Source organism: Squalius cephalus (assembly GCF_949319135.1).
Source record: "Squalius cephalus genome assembly, chromosome: 23".
Lineage (NCBI taxonomy): Eukaryota > Metazoa > Chordata > Actinopteri > Cypriniformes > Leuciscidae > Squalius > Squalius cephalus.
Window position 1 is genome coordinate 7,471,931 of NC_137144.1, and position 16,845 is coordinate 7,488,775.

Genomic DNA, 16,845 nt, shown 5'->3' on the forward strand with positions numbered 1-16,845 from the left:
TTATTAGGGCTGTCAAACGATTAATCGCGATTAATCGCATCCAAAATAAAAGTTTGTGTTTACATAATTTATGTCTGTGTACGGAGTATAATTATTTTCTATATATAAATACCAAGCGTGCCGCACAAGCCCTGAAAAGTGAAGCCAAAGCGTCTCGATCGCCCCCCGGTGACTGGTCCTAGTATAGGTCATAAGCCCCGCCTCCCTGTGTTATTCAACGGGACGTGAGACCAACTAAACAATTAAATTACACTTCAAATATCTTTTTTCCAAAGGTGGTTTCTTTAATTTGCTGTCGTTTTTATCACGCTGATGTAAGTTCAAGTGTCTGTTTCAAAAATAAGTTGGTTTTTAGTTAGTTACGCGATGCGGTGGTGTAACGTCATGATTGACAGCTGTGATTGACAGGTTCTCTGAGCGAAGTAGTCACTGAAGCACCAACGGACATTTTTTCCGGGATCTTCGGAGGACTGAGGAGATTGTATTTACATTATTTTAACAAGCCTCTTGTCGTATTGCAATCAATTTTTAAAAAAGTGTGCAGAACTGCGAGAGTGAGGGTGGAGCGTTGATTTCGCGGCTTTACTTCCTGCTCACTACTGCGCAGGTCTGGTCCCGAGATCGCTACTGCGCAGACTCAAGTTCCAATATGTCAGCGCCATATCGGGACACTGGCGGCTTCAGTTCTCATCAATGGAAGAGAGCGAAGGGGCGTCGTCCATCTTTTTTTACAGTCTATGATAAATACACACACACATGCATATATATATTTAAGAAAATGTGTTAATTAATATAAATTATATATAATATAAATATATATACACAGTATATACATGCAAATATTTCTTAAATATATACATGCATGTGTGCGTATTTATATATAGAAAATAATTATACACCGTACACACACATGTATTATGTAAAAACAAACTTTTATTTTGGATGCGATTAATCGTTTAACAGCCCTAATTATTATTAATTATTAATTATTATTATTATTATTATTATTATTATTATTATTATTATTATTATTATTATTATTACGCTTGAGAAACTGGAATTTGGCAGAACCGGACAAGATAATGAGCACTGATGGAGAAAATATGCAAGTGCAGTGAAGAATGCAGGAGTTCATGCCTCCAGAAGAGGGCAGTAGTGCGACATCCAGGTTACGAGCTGCCCTTAAAACACAAAGAAGAAGAAGAAGAACAAGGCGCCAAATTTTGTATCGATCCTTCACTAAGAATGAATCATGAATCTTAAAGGCAAAGGTGAGGATTATTTACTCATGGTATAAGTAAATGTAGCGATCTCAATCTTCGCATATGATACTAAAGCAAATAGCCGAAATGTTTACTACATGTTTAATGTTTATTACATCGAATAAACAGAAGATATTTACTGTTGCGGTCGAGTACACGTCAATGTTTACTGACGAGCTTTGTTGTCGTTAATATCAGCACCATGTTTACTATAGTTGTGTTATAATTGTGTTTTATCATTTATGTTTCCTTTCAGGAACCGCGGAATCAAATATCAACAGGTACATAAATATACACACAGCCAAAAGATAGTAAACACTGCTAACGTTAACACTGAGCTCACGTTAAAGAATGAAACGATTTCCGCTAATGTTTTATACCATTATCTACACCGAGCAGTGCTGGATAGCAACTGATTTACATGTTAAGATGGATTACGTAATCAGATCCCCAAAACTGAGTAATTAATCTGATTACATTACACTTTTTAAAAACTCGTAATCACACTACAGCTATTTTTCTATTGAGTAAATGGTTACATGTTATTCTTACAATAACAGTAAATTATGCTATGCATTGATTGTACTTCTTTGTTATATTTAAACATTTTCTTTCTAAAAAAGCCTATACTGTTTATATCCGTTCAGCCACGATCACTGAAAACTGACAACCACAGCAAATTTTGATCATTTCATTTTTAGGAAGTGTTTTCCCAACATTGCATGTCTAATCAGCTCCTGATGAGCACATTAATTATTATTTGAATGATCTTTCAGTGACTTATTTAACCATGTATATTTAAATGATCGTCATTGCATGTCTACATGCAATACAGTGATTCTTCAACTTTTTTGTTAGCTGGACCTCTTTGCCCTAATGCATTTACTGGAAGGAAGCCCTTATATTTTAAGTTAATAGGTCAATAATACAAATAAGTCAATAATAATAATAATAAAATGAAGTTCATGGTTCTCTGATGTTGGTTAATGGTCACATGACATGCAGGGAAAAAAATAAATTATTATTATTATTATTATTTTAGTAAATGTTTTATTTTGATTGTTTTCATTTATTTATTATTATTTAATAGTTTATTTATTTATTTAAATTTTTACTTAATAGCTTTTCATTAAATTCACGAACCCCATTCAGGGAAACCCTGACGTAATGTAATAGTTAATGCACTTCCTGTTGTTGTTAAAGATTGGAATATATTTTCTCTCTCTTTGTATTTTTATATCAATAATGTACAAGATTATCCTATCCAGATCAATGTGATAAACGAGCTTGGTCAAAAGTAATCAAAAAGGAGTCAGAATACATTACCTAAATTGAGCAATCTAGATTAAATTACTAACTACAATTTTTGTCATGTAATTTGGGATCAGCAACTAACTACTATTTGTAAGTAATCTACCCAGCACTGCCATTCTATCAGGTAACTGAGAACACACAGCGTTTATCATGCTGGTCGGTTGACATTTGTGTGGTAGAAACAAATTAATTGTGCTTTTCTTCCCCTTATTTTCACTGGTCATTAAACTGTCACTCCGCTTTTGAGCACAGATCTCAACTTTGATGGTTGTAGTTCATGAATGCGTTGGAATACAGCCTGGTCTCTCTTTTTAAAGAAGTAAAAGAATACAATTTAGAGAATAGAATAGTATTTAAAGAATACAAATTTGCATGGTTGCATCCCGTCCGAGACTCATTTCCTCCTCTAACGTCCTCATGCAGTGATGGAGATGCCATCAAGGTGTTTGTGCGGGTACGGCCGCTGACTCAAGGCTCTGGGTTAACAACAGACGGCGATCACAGTCTGTGCCTGACCGTGAGCTCACCGCAGACTGTCAGACTGCACTGCAAACCAGAGCCTCGGACCTTCACTTACGACCATGTGGCTGACATGAACACAAGCCAGGTGAGACAGGGCTTCAGAAGTGTCTTCTCTGGCTGAAGATCAGTCGAGGAACGTCTCATCCACTGCTCTTTGTGTCTCTCAGGAGGAGGTGTTCTCCAGCGTGGCTAAAAACATCGTGGAGTCGTGCATGAACGGATACAACGGCACCATTTTTGCCTAGTGAGTTCCTGTTTGGTTCCTGTATTAAAAATGTTAGAGCCTTGTCGATTCATGACGTTGTATTTGTTTTTCAGTGGACAGACGGGCTCAGGAAAGACCTTCACCATGCTGGGTAAGTGCTGAGAACTAGTCAGCTTTTGACTGTGTGCATGCATAGCAAACATGAAGTAGCTCCCAAAAAGTATGTAGACACTTGAGCTACAATTAAAAATGGTTGGTAACACTCACTTTACAATAAGGTTCATTAGTTGATGCATTAACTAACATGAACTAACAATGAGCAATACATTTGTTACTATTAGTTAATTAAAATCCAGCTGTTCATGTTAGTTCACAGTGCATTAACTAATGTTTACAAATACAACCTTTGATTTTAATAAAGTATTCGTAAATGTTTAGATTAATCAACTAAGATTAATAAATGCTGAAGTATTGTTCATTCTTAGTTTGTTAACTGAGGTTACCAAATGTTTTAATAACATTGCAATATATAAGTGACATTTGTTTAGAAGATACTGTAAGCTCAAGATATTTTTGTAAGTTTTTGTATCTTATTGTGTAGTTGTCAAATGCTAGTTCATATGAGCTTGATGTGATTAGAATATGAATTATGAGTGAGCTTGAAGGGAACCGACTGCATTCATGCACTACAAATCACAACAGCTGACACCGGTCATTTAAAAATGTCTCAGAACAGTAAAGCTGGGAGAACAGTTGTTTGATCAGATGAAGTTTTTTGTTATCTAATGTGTTGTCAATTATATGTTTCAAGTGTGACTTTTCCAGGAGGTTCCATTTACTTCTTTGGGAGCACTGTAAGCATACAGACAGGTATATGTGTTTTGTGTCTGCAGGTCCCTCAGAGCTGGATAATTTCTCCGATGAGCTGCGTGGTGTGATTCCTCGTAGTTTTGAATACCTCTTCTTCCTCATCAATCGAGAGGTGGAACGGGTGAGACAAGTTTCAATAAATGTAAAATAATTCTAGATCAATTTAATGTTGCCAATTAATTGCACATTCATTGAGGTATCTTGCTGTTTAAATAAATTATGAGTGCATGGGACTCTCAAGAACCTCTCATTCAGAACCAGCTCAAAACTTGGAAATTAGTTAAATTTATATGTTGTTTATTTAGTTATTCTAGAATGTCTGTGTTCTTCCACTGAATTGGGCAGTACATCACAGTAAAATAGGGCTCTCTGATGTGGGATTTGTTCTGTGTGAAGAAAATGCATAATAAGAGCTACGATGAACTTTGCTGTTGTCATGACAAGTGCATGTTCAATCAGCTTTTGTAGGAGAACAAAACAAAACATTTGATACATGTTGCAATACATTGTTGATACAACATTTCTTCTCTTTCGCCCCTCAGTGTGTCATAATACAATGTATTTTTAATGTGTTATTAGTAGGGGTGTAACAATATATCGCAATACAAAAATGCAACAATATGTATTGTGTATATTTCACCCAAAATGAAAATGACTGTAAAATGCAAGTTTTTAGAAGTTTAGTGTCAGTACAACATTAAACTACTATATATAATGTATATTAATGCAATCGGGGGGATATTTGTGTGTCCTGATAATGCCAAATATCTTCTGTTACCAGTAAAAAGTGGCCTACATTATTTTAAATATATCTAGTCAGAGACAGAGTGCAAGCATATTCATCTACAATAATTCTGTATTTTCAGCTTCACAATCATGAATATTGTTATTCTGGTGTCTCTATTGTCCTGTAAATTGCGTTTCCAGCAACAAGTCCAAGCCTATTCATTTACACACACAATGTAACTCTGAATTTCGCATTTTAATCAACAGTACATTTTTTTTGTTAACTTTTTACCATATGTCTTGGAGTATCGCAATAATATCGTATGGTGGTATCGAATTATGACGCGAGGGTATTGTTACACCCCTAGAGTTACTAGTGTTCATTTGAACACGTCTGAAATGACCTCAGTGAACAACATGCTGATAAGGGCACTACAGAATAAAATAATTTTTCCAAGTGTTTTTTTATTCTTTTCCTTAATTATAGATTAGAAGTATTGACGTTTTTACATTTCTTAATCAGTGGGTACGGTAAATTATTTATTTGGTGTTGTGCTTTGTGGTGTTTATTAATTCTTTCTGTTTTTCTGTGCAGTCTGGTGGGACGAAGAGCTTCCTCTGCAAGTGTTCGTTTATAGAGATCTACAACGAGCAGATTTATGACCTGTTGGACAGTGTGTCCACCAGCCTGTTCCTGCGAGAGGACATCAAGAGGGGCGTCTTTGTAGAAGGAGCTGTGGAGAAATACGCTGCATCTGCTGCAGAGGCCTATCAGGTCTCGCACATGTTGACCTCGAGTAGTTGTCAAAAAAACACACTAGCAACAGACCTTAATAGCTTTCAAACCACAAGACTCTTTTCAGGCTTTTTGTCAAACCAACTTTTTGAAATATCCTACAGTGTGACAGCTGGATTCCATCTAACAGAATTCTACTCATCAAGTTGCTAATTCTATTTTTACTTGATTATGATCTATAACAATATTTTTAATGTACAATGAACAAACATTTTCTTTTTAAGAGCTGAATGTTCTTCAGGGTCCCGTTTTTTTTAACCAATGACTTTTCCAGTCGTTCGATATTTGCTGGATAAGACTTTTTACAAAATGTGTACCCGATAAAAATATTTTAGAACTTTTGCACAACTAAAAAAATGTACATTCTACATTTCATACAAATTACCGTGGCTATTTAAATTTGATTAGGCAATCTCACATTTTCAGGTTTTCCCAAACTGGGAACCTGGTTGTATATTATCTTTATTTATACTATTTTGCCAGTTCTATTGTGACCTTGTGACGTGTTTGCAGGTGTTGTCGATGGGATGGCGGAACCGGCGAGTGGCTTCCACCTCAATGAACCGCGAATCCTCTCGTTCACATGCAGTGTTCACCATGACGTTGGAATCAAAGGAAACTGGAAATGAAGTGGTCAACATCAGGACCTCTCAGCTCAACCTGGTGGATCTTGCCGGCTCCGAGAGACAGAGGGACACGCATTCAGAGGGTTCACGGCTCAAGGTGCTTATGTTGAACATTTACCTCTCAAAATACTTTGAAAACAGAACACATTGACAACCACTGCTTTAAACAAAATAAGGGATTTAGTTTCAGGTTAACAGGAACACATTATTATTATTATTATTATTATTATTATAAATATTATTACTCTGCAGTATTGTATTACAATAATATTCAACTTGAATCTGTTTCAAATAAGTGCAAGTAATACTCTACAAGAAAGTGGATTTTTAGTCCACATTAGCTGTGATAATTTAGTCTTGCCTTGATACACTGGCAACAGCAATATGAGGAGTTCATGTTTTAATTCTACCTCAGTATGTCATAGGGCAATCATGCAGTCCTAATGTAATTGACGAAATCAACTCATAACACTGTTGTAATTAATTTGTATAGTGTTTCTGTTGCTTTACTTCATTAACATGGCTGTGGTTATACATAAGTGTGCAGCCCAATTTATTTCGGTTTGTCAAGCAAAAGTAGCAATGCAGTCTTTCTCAGTGTGATAAAGTTAAGTATGAATTGTAAAAGTTAAGCACTTTAAAGATATATTTTATAAACTTTAGATACTATTCAATGTTAGTGTTGATGTTGCCCACCAAATGAAAAGTTTTAAAACAACTTATTTAAAGACATTGTTACTCCACTGTTATTACTTTAAAAATAAAGTGTAACCTTTGATTTTTATGCTTTAGGAGGCAAGCAGCATAAACCGGTCGCTGATGTGTCTCGGTCAGGTGATCATGGCCCTGATGGATGTTTCCAATGGGAAAAACCGTCATATTTGTTATAGAGACTCGAAACTGACCTTCCTGCTCAGGGTGAGGGTGCTTTGAGAACGTTACTCTGAATGAATGCAGATGAGTGAATCGTGCCTGACTACTGTTCATTTTGTCAGGACTCTCTGGGCGGAAATGCAAAGACGTACATCATCGCTAACGTTCATCCGGGTTCCAGGTGCTTTGGAGAGACGCTGTCCACTCTGCAATTCGCTCAGAGAGCCAAACTCATCAAAAATAAGGTTGAACAGCAGAATTATTCATCCGAACATTCCTGATCTTCGCCGTATTCTTGAAGGGATGTGAAGACTGATCTGTGTGTTTGTGTCTCTGTAGGCTATGGTAAATGAGGACACTCAGGGTAATGTCAGACAACTGCAAGCAGAAGTGAGAAAACTAAAGGAGCAGCTTGCAAATGCTCTTTCTCAAGGGCGCATTGTAGAGCTTACGCCAACAGACCAGCAAACAGGTATACACACATTACAGAGCTCACACAGACAATCTATCTGCCTAGACACAGTGTCAGAAACTACAACTACAGTGAGCACATTCATTCATTCATTCATTGTTTAAACTGGTGTTTGTGTTGCCGCAGATTCTGACCCTGAAGTTTGCTACAAGACACAGTTCATTCAGGCTATGAGCTTCTGGAAGAAAGGACAGGAGGAGAAGAAGGTGCTTTTTTATTGATTTCATTATTATTATTTTATTTTTCTATTGAGAACTTATAATCTGTGCCCATGATTTAGTAATGGTACACAATGGTACGCACCAAAAAAATTAGGAAATCAATCATTTTAATATAAAAGTTAAAAGTAATTAAAATATATACAGTATATATGCCCCAAAATGTAAATTCTGTAATTTACTCACCGTCATGTTTGACTTCAGCAATAAACACTTTTTTTCTATTATGAGTTTGCGTTTCCTTCCCATTATGCTCAGTCTTAACCACAGTCGCCTCTGCTGCTGTCTTTCTTACAGGCTCTTCAGCAGAAAGTCTCTCAGCTGGAAGCTGCCTGGGCTCAGAAGGAGAAATTCATCCAGTCAAACCGCATGATCATGAAGTTCAGAGATGATTACATTGCTCAGCTAAAGAAAGAACTTCAGACAGGCCAGAGATCAGATCCTGAGCAGCAGAACCAGGAGCTGCAGGAAGAGATCCGTCTGCTTCGAGATCAGGTAGACACACTTACGTTCAATAAGGTAGACAAACTGCATAACAGTGGTGTTTGAGTCAACAGCATAGCCCAGAATGATAGCGTGGATCAGCATGTGTTTGATCCAACAGTCAAAGTGGAGGGGAAAAATGAAATGAACAGAACATAACATAAATCGTCAGATTTCAATATTTAGGCATGTGCTGATATTAGATATCTACATTTTATTAGACTGATAACAAAAAAGCTTTTACACTAAACACAAATTTCTGGCACAAATACGAATAAGATTGTGAAACAATGGATTCCTAGAATGGAGACACTTATGTCTGCCCACCAATGTTTTTTAGTGTTTTTTTTTAGATTTTTTACTTTACTGTCAACAAAATGTTCCAGTCAGTATGAAATAATGTTTTAGTCGCATGTCTGGAGCCATTGCAGATAGACATACTTCTTTATTTTTTGTTTTTCACTGGGGCAATTTGGGGGGAAAGAGCCGACTTTGGGGTTCAGACGTGCTCCGGCATGGTTCAGAACGCCTACATTGAGTAAAGTCTGGTTCGTTTTACTAGTGGGATCGCACCGTACTGTGCCCAGTCACAGTTCGCTTAACCGTCCCTGGCCCGCTTAGATGAGTTGGGCCAGAGTACAGTTTGGTTGGACTCAGGCGCGGTACACATGTAGTGTGATCGGTACACACTCTTTTTAAATATTAACCATGCATATTAAGTCAGAAGACATACACGATAAAAGCAGGCCTTAGAAAGAATTGTAAATTAATGGTTTCAGCTACTGTTCAATCTGTAATTTATTGGATGAACTGGTGTTTAACACCTTTAATGCCTTTCAGTTTTGGTGTTGACCTGCTAATATATTCCTAGTCAAGTCACCTTCATTTATATAGCGCTTTTAACAATTTTTCAATGGAGCTTTACAGTGATAATAGGAAATTACCGTAACAGATTGTTTAGGCTTTACAACAGCTCTAGGATGAAGTTATTGTCCAGCTAAAGTTAGTTTTGATTTATTGATTCACTTCCGTTGCGAAAATCATTAGTTATTAACTTAATGGCCGCGAACACAACACCGTTCTAACAGGAAAACCCTTAACGCGCTCCGCCCGCCCATCCGCACAAAACAGTGCCTGGTGTCTCAAGAACGCACTCCCTGAAATAGTTTCGAAGGTGCAAACGATTATCCGTTATCTCTGCGCAAACCCGCGAAAACGTAGAGGTCGCACACATGCACATTATGTGCTCAGTCCAAAGGTATGCGCTTTGAATATATATGTGCGCAGGCGTGTAGTCCTTCTCTAGTCATTTCTAGTAGTAGTTATACAACTATGCAAACATTTTCTACAAAATATTTTTCTTTTTGTCAGGTGGAACACCACCCACGGATGATGCGGTATGCAGCGGAGAACTGCGCCCTGCGTGAGGAGAATCGAGCCCTGCGCGCTCTGGATTCTGTCAGATCTGCCGTGGAGACCAAGGTTCAGTCGTTAACTGCGCTGGAGAAAAACTTCCTAGAGCTGCTGGAAGCTCAGAGACCAGAGGAAACCACAGGAGGTGAAGAACTCAAACCTCCGTTTTAACTGTTTGCCACAGTCGTTAGACAGACATGTATAAAGTAGGGTTGTCTAAGTTAAATACGCATGATTTAATTAAACATTAAGAACATTGTAGCTGAAGCTACTTCTCTCTGGCCCTCTTCACACCTGGGATTAAGATGCATTTTGGTCGATCAGTGGATGATGCTAAATACAGGTGTAAACGGGGTCTAAAACGTTTTGAGCTTGCCTACTTTCGACCACTTCCAGAGGTAGTTGAAAACGCATTCGACCAGATTGCTTTAGTAGTGTAAATGATCATGTGGTCGAACGCATTCAAATGGTCACAAAAGACGCAGACTCTCCGCATACTAACCTAATGCGTAAACATTATGGAAAGCGCGCTAGCCAGATGAGATTTAAACTCTGTCAGCTGAAGACCCAACTTTGGTTTGAAGACGAAAAATGTACCAAGCACAATGTTCTCTCACCATTCCTGATTTCTAACACACACTTTAGTTGTTTATGATGTACTCGGTCATTATATAATTTTTGTATATTTTTAACAAACAAAGGTACCTTTCACTACAAAAAAAAGTACTTTTCACTAATTAAAATTTTCAATTACCGGTAATAGCTTTACAGTAAAGTCAACATAAAAGTTGACTTTTGCAAAGCTCTTTAAATGTGAAGCACAAGGAGATTACTTAGACTGCTGTTACTGCCTTGATTATTAGCTCCTCCCATCTACTCCACCCCTGTCACCATGGAGACGCTGTCATCAGTTTCCATGGAGAGAATGAAGGTTCAGCTGCTGCAGAAACAGTCAGAGCTCACAGCAACAATTCAAGCCTTGGAGGAATTTAAGGAGGTCAACAAGTATGTTCATGTCACATTCATGTGTCTCTTCCCAAATGCTTGCGGAGTCCTTGGTGGCTGAAAATTTGATCATTCTGACCAGTGTGTCAACATTATACTCTTCAGAAAACAGGTAGCTGAGCTGGAATCTGAGAAACGCTATCTGGAGAAGTCCAACAAACACCTTGAGAATATCCTTGAGGCCACTAAAGCCTACAGCAAACAGGAAGTGTCTCAACTCAACAAGATTCATGCTGAGACCATTAAGGTAGGGAGACTTTAAGTTGGTCTGTTTTAAAATGATTTCAAATTGAAATGTCTTATAATGGCTGCTGCTGCTCCTCAGATCTTGACTACGCCTACAAAAGGCTATAACTTGCGAAATCGACTGGTGCCGTTGTCTAGCCCAGAGCATCTGAATGGACAGGCCGAGGATATGGACGTTGACGATATTCAGAGTGAACCGCCGCCCCCTGAGATGAACGAGCTAGCCTGTGAAGCGCTCACTGAAGAGCTCAAGCAAATGCAGGTGCTCACAAAGATCCTTACTTTTTAATTTGTTTTAAAGGTTGTTTTGCAGTTCCAAAGCAGCATACTAGGACTGCCCCCGACTGAAGATGTCTCTAGTCGACTAGTCATTCATTTAAGCCATGTCGACTAGTCACGATTATATTAATTTAAAGGGATAGTTCACCCAAAAAATTAAATTCTGTCATCATTTACTCACCCTCAAGTTGTTCCAGACCTGTATGAATTTATTTATTCTGCTAAACAAAAGAGGCTTTTTTAAGAATATTGGTTACCAAACAGTTGATGGACCCCATTGACTTCCATAGTATGGAAAAAGTAAAAGGCCTCCATGTCATGCAGTAAAGCATGCTAATACTTTAGCTTCCTCACTCCGCACAAACACTTGGATATGCACCTAATAATTGCGCACATTTATCTAGGTTAACGTTAGAGCGAGCGGCCATGTAAAGTTGCTACTTACATTTTTCAAATAAGGCATATTTGAGGTCGATGGATGATAGGCAAACGTTTGGATTCTTTCCCAAACATACTGTAATTACCACAAGGACCCGCTGTTAACGATCTGTCCCTCACGGACTTCGCCACCTCGTGTGCAGGTTTTTTTTTTTTGCGACTAACCGACTAATAATGTTTTGGTCGACTAAGCCTCTTCTCATCGACTAGCGTTTAGTCGACTATTAGTGGGCAGCCCTACAGATTACCATCAAATTACTGTACAAGAGCTATTTTTGCATTCTTACAGTATGGAAATCATCAGTGCATGTTCTAGAAAAAAATAATAATATTGCATAAAATGTTGATCATATGATTTGATTACTGAAATGAATATTACAGTTTACTGTAGATTGTGGGAATCTATTTAAACTTTCTTATTGGTTTGGTTTCAGGAACATGCTCTTGGTGTCCAGGGCCAGTTAGACGAGGAGGAAGCCAAGAACAGGAAACTGCTTCAGCAAATCAGCAAGCTGGAAGAACAGGTCACCAAAGCCACTGAGAAGTCCAGTCGCACAGAGGAGGTGTGTTTGTAATAGTGTTCAGTTTTTCTGGTGTTCTGTTTCCTGTGCAAATGTGTTTGATGATGCTCTCTAACCGTAGTTGTTCAGTGCTGAGCGACACTCCCTGCTGGAAAAAGAGGATCATCTGCAGGAGAAAATCAGTACCCTTGAACAGCAGCTGGAAGATGAGAAGAGAGAGATGGATGGTGAGTCTTGAGTGGTTCAGATGCTTAACTCCTTGTCACATGGGTTCCCAAACTTTTTTTAATGCTGGGACCCACCTTGAAGAAATAATGACGTGGAACTTGCAGCTCAGTAAGTGAGTAATATGTTGAATTAGTAGCCAATATGATAGATTCTGTGAGTTTGTCAACCTCTTTTAGGCTCCTAAAATGAACCAACCAAATGTGTACAAAATTATGAATCGGTCTGTGATTGCTGTGACCTCTCTGCAGTGCTTCGGGTGGAGGTGCGAGATCTGCGTGTTGTCCTTCAGTCCTCTGATAAAGAGCTGGAGACCACGCGGACAGAACTGCAGCAGCAGAGAGCAGAACACGAGAGAGAGACGACACAGCTGTCCAACAGCCTGATCAGCACACAGCTGCAGCTGGACACCGTCAAGTACAAACACACCGTTCACATCAAATACACTGCCAGCCACAAGTTTGAACACACCTCCGCCTTATTTACTATTGTTCTAAAAATTGTATATATAATTGAAATCAAGGAATTATGCAGTAAATGAACCAAATCAAAACTATCCAAAAGTAGCCTTAAACAAAACAAAAAACTGAACTTGTTAAATGCTCTATCGGTTAATAAACAAAACTGCATTAATAAGCAAAGCTACTTCTCCAAATCAGCCAGTGTTAGTTTAATACATTTTATTTTAAGGTGAAGCCTTTATATCAAAAGGTTTCAAACTTTTGACTGGTAGTGTAAAACATACTCTATAGGAACTGTCTCTCTGAGAGTTGAATTAATCTCCTTCAAATTATAATTGTACTCAGCCTGTTTATCTCTGAGGTTTTGAATGATACCCAGTGTAACCTGTCTATCTCATATTAGGTCACAGACCGTAAAAGAAAAGCAGCTTTACATTTTCATGTGTTAAAAGTCTCATGTATTCTGTATGAGGGGGAAAAAATAGTGTACATATTATTATAAATGAAAATATTATAAAAACGATTTATTTTTATTTGGCATTCTATTAAAAACAAAGTTTTTGCTGTAGTGCTCAGTGCCCTTCTCATAGGTGTTTCATTTGTAGTTGATTTTCACCTTATTTGGTGACAATTCAAGATTGCAGACAGATTTACTTTATTTATTTTATTTTTAAGATAAAAATATTAATTGCCGTTAAGATTACATTAATATTAAAGGATTAGTTCACCCAAAAAAGAAAATTCTGTTATTGATCACTTGCCCTCGTGTCGTTCCAAACTCATAAGACATTTGTTCATCTTCGTACTACAAATGAAGATCTTTTTAATGAAATCGGAGAGCTTTCAAAACATCAAACAGGGGGGCCACTAGTTTCTCATAACTCTTCTCCTCAGCGTCGTCGATGTTTGAGCCGGCGTGAGCTCACTAACTTCCAAATGCTCAGCCCTCTGACTCCTCCGTTTTTTCACTCGCTGTGTTTTTCACTCGCATATGCCACAGCCGTGGCGCAACATTTGCATCAACGTCGCTTGCTCTTTTAGAAATTTGCGTCTCTTAGGCGCCCGCCGGAGAGCGCAGGGAAACCGCGATGAATTCCGCTGGTTGAAGAGCGCGCTGGTCTGGTGCAGTCTGCTGGCTCTGTTTTCTCTGCGAAGAAGATGAAGGCTTTGAGTAGAGTTGTTCTGCAAGGTCCGTAGATCGTCGCTGAAGGAGATAAATCTGAATCTATGGTGAAACAAGCGTCTTTTATAGGCAGATGCCCCGCCAATTCTGGCGGAGTCTGCGCTCAGCTCTACCAATCGGTATTGGTTCGCGAAGTTATGCCGCTCTGTGCTTTCGGTTGATCAATCTCATGATGATAGCTGGTTTGTCACTGTCATTTGTCCGGGGCAGAGGGTGGCATGCCTCAATGTTATCGGAGTCCATTTAAATTCCTTTGGATTGAAGAAAGGTAACCACCTGTTCCAATATGAACTGCCATAGGTTCGTGCAGCTACCACTGACCAGCCAATAAGCTTGCGAGTAGCATCTGCATTATTATGGCTGTGCAGTAGCACTGCGTTATTATACAAAAAGGCTTCAGTATTCGTAGAAAAAGGAGTTTTCCCCATAGCGTATAGCTACACAATACGACTGACCGTTCAAAAGGGAACATGCTGATTACTGGGGTGTTCAGATTGATGGTTTTTTTTTTTGTTTTTTTTTTTCTAACATTTTGTAACCTGTCTCTCTGTCTCAGAAAACATTTATACCCAGTATAACTTGTTTGTCTTAGATTACATTGATGCTCAATATAATCTGTTTGTCTCAGGTTGGAGTGGGAGCAGGTGTTGGAAAAACAGCGTGTTCTTCAGGACACGTATGACACACTGCAGGCTGAGTTTCAGTTTGAGTTGGATCAGCACACACAGCAGATGGAGCTCAAGCGCCGAGAGTGTTCAGAAATGCAAACCAAGATTAATGTCAGTATTCATTCACATACTCACACAGTTTTAGTTTTCACTTAAGGGCTTTTCACACTGTGCCTAACCCTGGGATAGTGCCGTTCTAAACACAGCTTTTATGAAACCCTGTCCTAGAGCAGGGTTAACACCGCTTTTGCACTGTTAACTCCACAATGTGGTGCCAAACTGGTGCAGTGTTAGAATGTTAAGGCTAAGCCTAACAGACACCCACTTTGCATTCCTCATATTTACATACTTTAGACAGTCACAAAGTCACTGCTTGTTGAATAAAAAGTTACAGTGTTTGAGGGGAAAAAAATTCAAATGGTGACAGAAAATACATCTACTGGAGTTAAGAAATGTATTCTTACTTTTTATAGTCTGAAAAAGTCCATTCAGGTAAAACTTGATATATTCAGAAATATATAAAATGAAGATGTGCAGCGCTAGAGCCTTTATGTACAGTGTACAGCAGCTATCACACTGTAGCCCACTGAAGCTAAGCAGGGTTGAGTCTGGTCTCAGTACCTGGATGGGAGACTCCTGGGAAAACTAGGCCAGCAGGGGGCGCTCACTCTGGTCTGTGTGGGTCCTAATGGCCCAGTATATTGACGGGGACACTATACTGAAACAAGCACTGTCCTTTGCATGAGACTTTAAACCGAGGTCCTGACTCTCTGTGGTCATTAAAAATCCCAGGATGTCCTTCAAATAAAAAGGTTTAGGGGTGTAACCCTGGCATCCTGGCCAAATTTGCCCATTAGCCTCCTAATCATCCCCATATATACTGATTGGCTTCATCACTCTGTCTCCTCTCCACCAATAAGCCGGTGTGTTGTAGGTAGGGGTGGAACGGTTCACAAAATCCTCGGTTCGGTTTGTATCACGGCTTGTGGTCACGATTTTCGGTTAGATACAGTATACATTGTTAATGTTTTTTTTTGTTTTTTTTACACTTTAGAAATACCATACATCAGCATAACATATATAGCCTTAAAATCTACCATTTACAGTATTTAAAAAATAAGTTATTCTTAAGGTCACGTAATCAAAACAACTTAAAGAATGAGGCAGCTTGATTTTAGGAATAGACACGTTATTGTGACGATCATAAATTAAATCTGTGAGATTCTAATACAGCAAGAGGGGAGATGTTGTTAATTTCAACAGGCTTTTCATTTATTTGTCAAAAAAAGTTTACAACCTTAAACAAATTGTAGCTGAGAACAAAAACACTTATTGTCAAATTTAAAGAATAGGCTTTCTTGTCACTGTTACTCCGTGTCCTAACCAGACACGATGCGACACGCGATAAAAGGTAACTTTTCCATGTTAATCCAAGTTTTTGTCCTAACCAGCCGCTAATCAGTATGCTAAAATAAGTATGCTAATCTCAGGTAGGCTACTGTTTATGTGCTTTATTTAATGTTAAAAGCGTCTGTGTGAGTTTGCATATCATTTTGTCTTTTTATAGCCGTACTGAAAACAACAATTCACCTCGGATCTTCTAAATAAATAAAAGTGAACAAGAACGTTCAAACTGTCAACTCATTGTTAACAGACAAGTGTATTCTATGACAACGATTGTTTCAATAACTCAGTATGTATTTTTAATAGTGTTAAAATGGTGTAATATTCATGAACTTGATTATGTACTTATCCATTTAGTTGAGAGTGCCGGGAGCTTGCCTAGAGAGCCCACTCACTCACGCTCTTCTGATTGGCTACATCTCGTCCCATAGTTGCATCGCGTCTGGTGTGGACAGTCAAATTATTTGTCGCTGGAATCTTATTGCATCGCGTCTGGTTAGGACACGGTGTAACAATCGCCTCTGTACCAAATTATAAAAAACACGTTACGCTGCGCGTGGCTGGACCCGAACAATACACGCGTGTCTCGAACCGTGACTGAGTGACAAGTGAATTGAACGGTTCAGATTTTTTTT

At 38.5% G+C, this 16,845-nt stretch overlaps 1 protein-coding gene across 1 annotated transcript in view; it reads left to right on the forward strand.

Moving 5' to 3' along the window:
• Positions 1-1,194: 1,194 nt before the first annotated feature.
• Positions 1,195-16,845, forward strand: part of kif15 (kinesin family member 15) — a 36,865-nt gene continuing 21,214 nt past the window's right edge. The window contains exons 1-21 of the mRNA XM_079860181.1: positions 1,195-1,271; positions 1,519-1,543; positions 3,000-3,183; positions 3,266-3,342; positions 3,417-3,454; positions 4,197-4,294; positions 5,495-5,674; positions 6,209-6,418; positions 7,114-7,239; positions 7,317-7,439; positions 7,534-7,666; positions 7,793-7,872; positions 8,182-8,379; positions 9,739-9,925; positions 10,644-10,785; positions 10,891-11,032; positions 11,111-11,293; positions 12,183-12,311; positions 12,391-12,496; positions 12,746-12,911; positions 14,767-14,917. Of these exons, the coding sequence (XP_079716307.1) occupies positions 1,253-1,271; positions 1,519-1,543; positions 3,000-3,183; positions 3,266-3,342; positions 3,417-3,454; positions 4,197-4,294; positions 5,495-5,674; positions 6,209-6,418; positions 7,114-7,239; positions 7,317-7,439; positions 7,534-7,666; positions 7,793-7,872; positions 8,182-8,379; positions 9,739-9,925; positions 10,644-10,785; positions 10,891-11,032; positions 11,111-11,293; positions 12,183-12,311; positions 12,391-12,496; positions 12,746-12,911; positions 14,767-14,917 (2,697 nt within the window). The 5' untranslated portion in view covers positions 1,195-1,252. The remainder of the gene's footprint in view (positions 1,272-1,518; positions 1,544-2,999; positions 3,184-3,265; positions 3,343-3,416; positions 3,455-4,196; positions 4,295-5,494; positions 5,675-6,208; positions 6,419-7,113; positions 7,240-7,316; positions 7,440-7,533; positions 7,667-7,792; positions 7,873-8,181; positions 8,380-9,738; positions 9,926-10,643; positions 10,786-10,890; positions 11,033-11,110; positions 11,294-12,182; positions 12,312-12,390; positions 12,497-12,745; positions 12,912-14,766; positions 14,918-16,845) is intronic.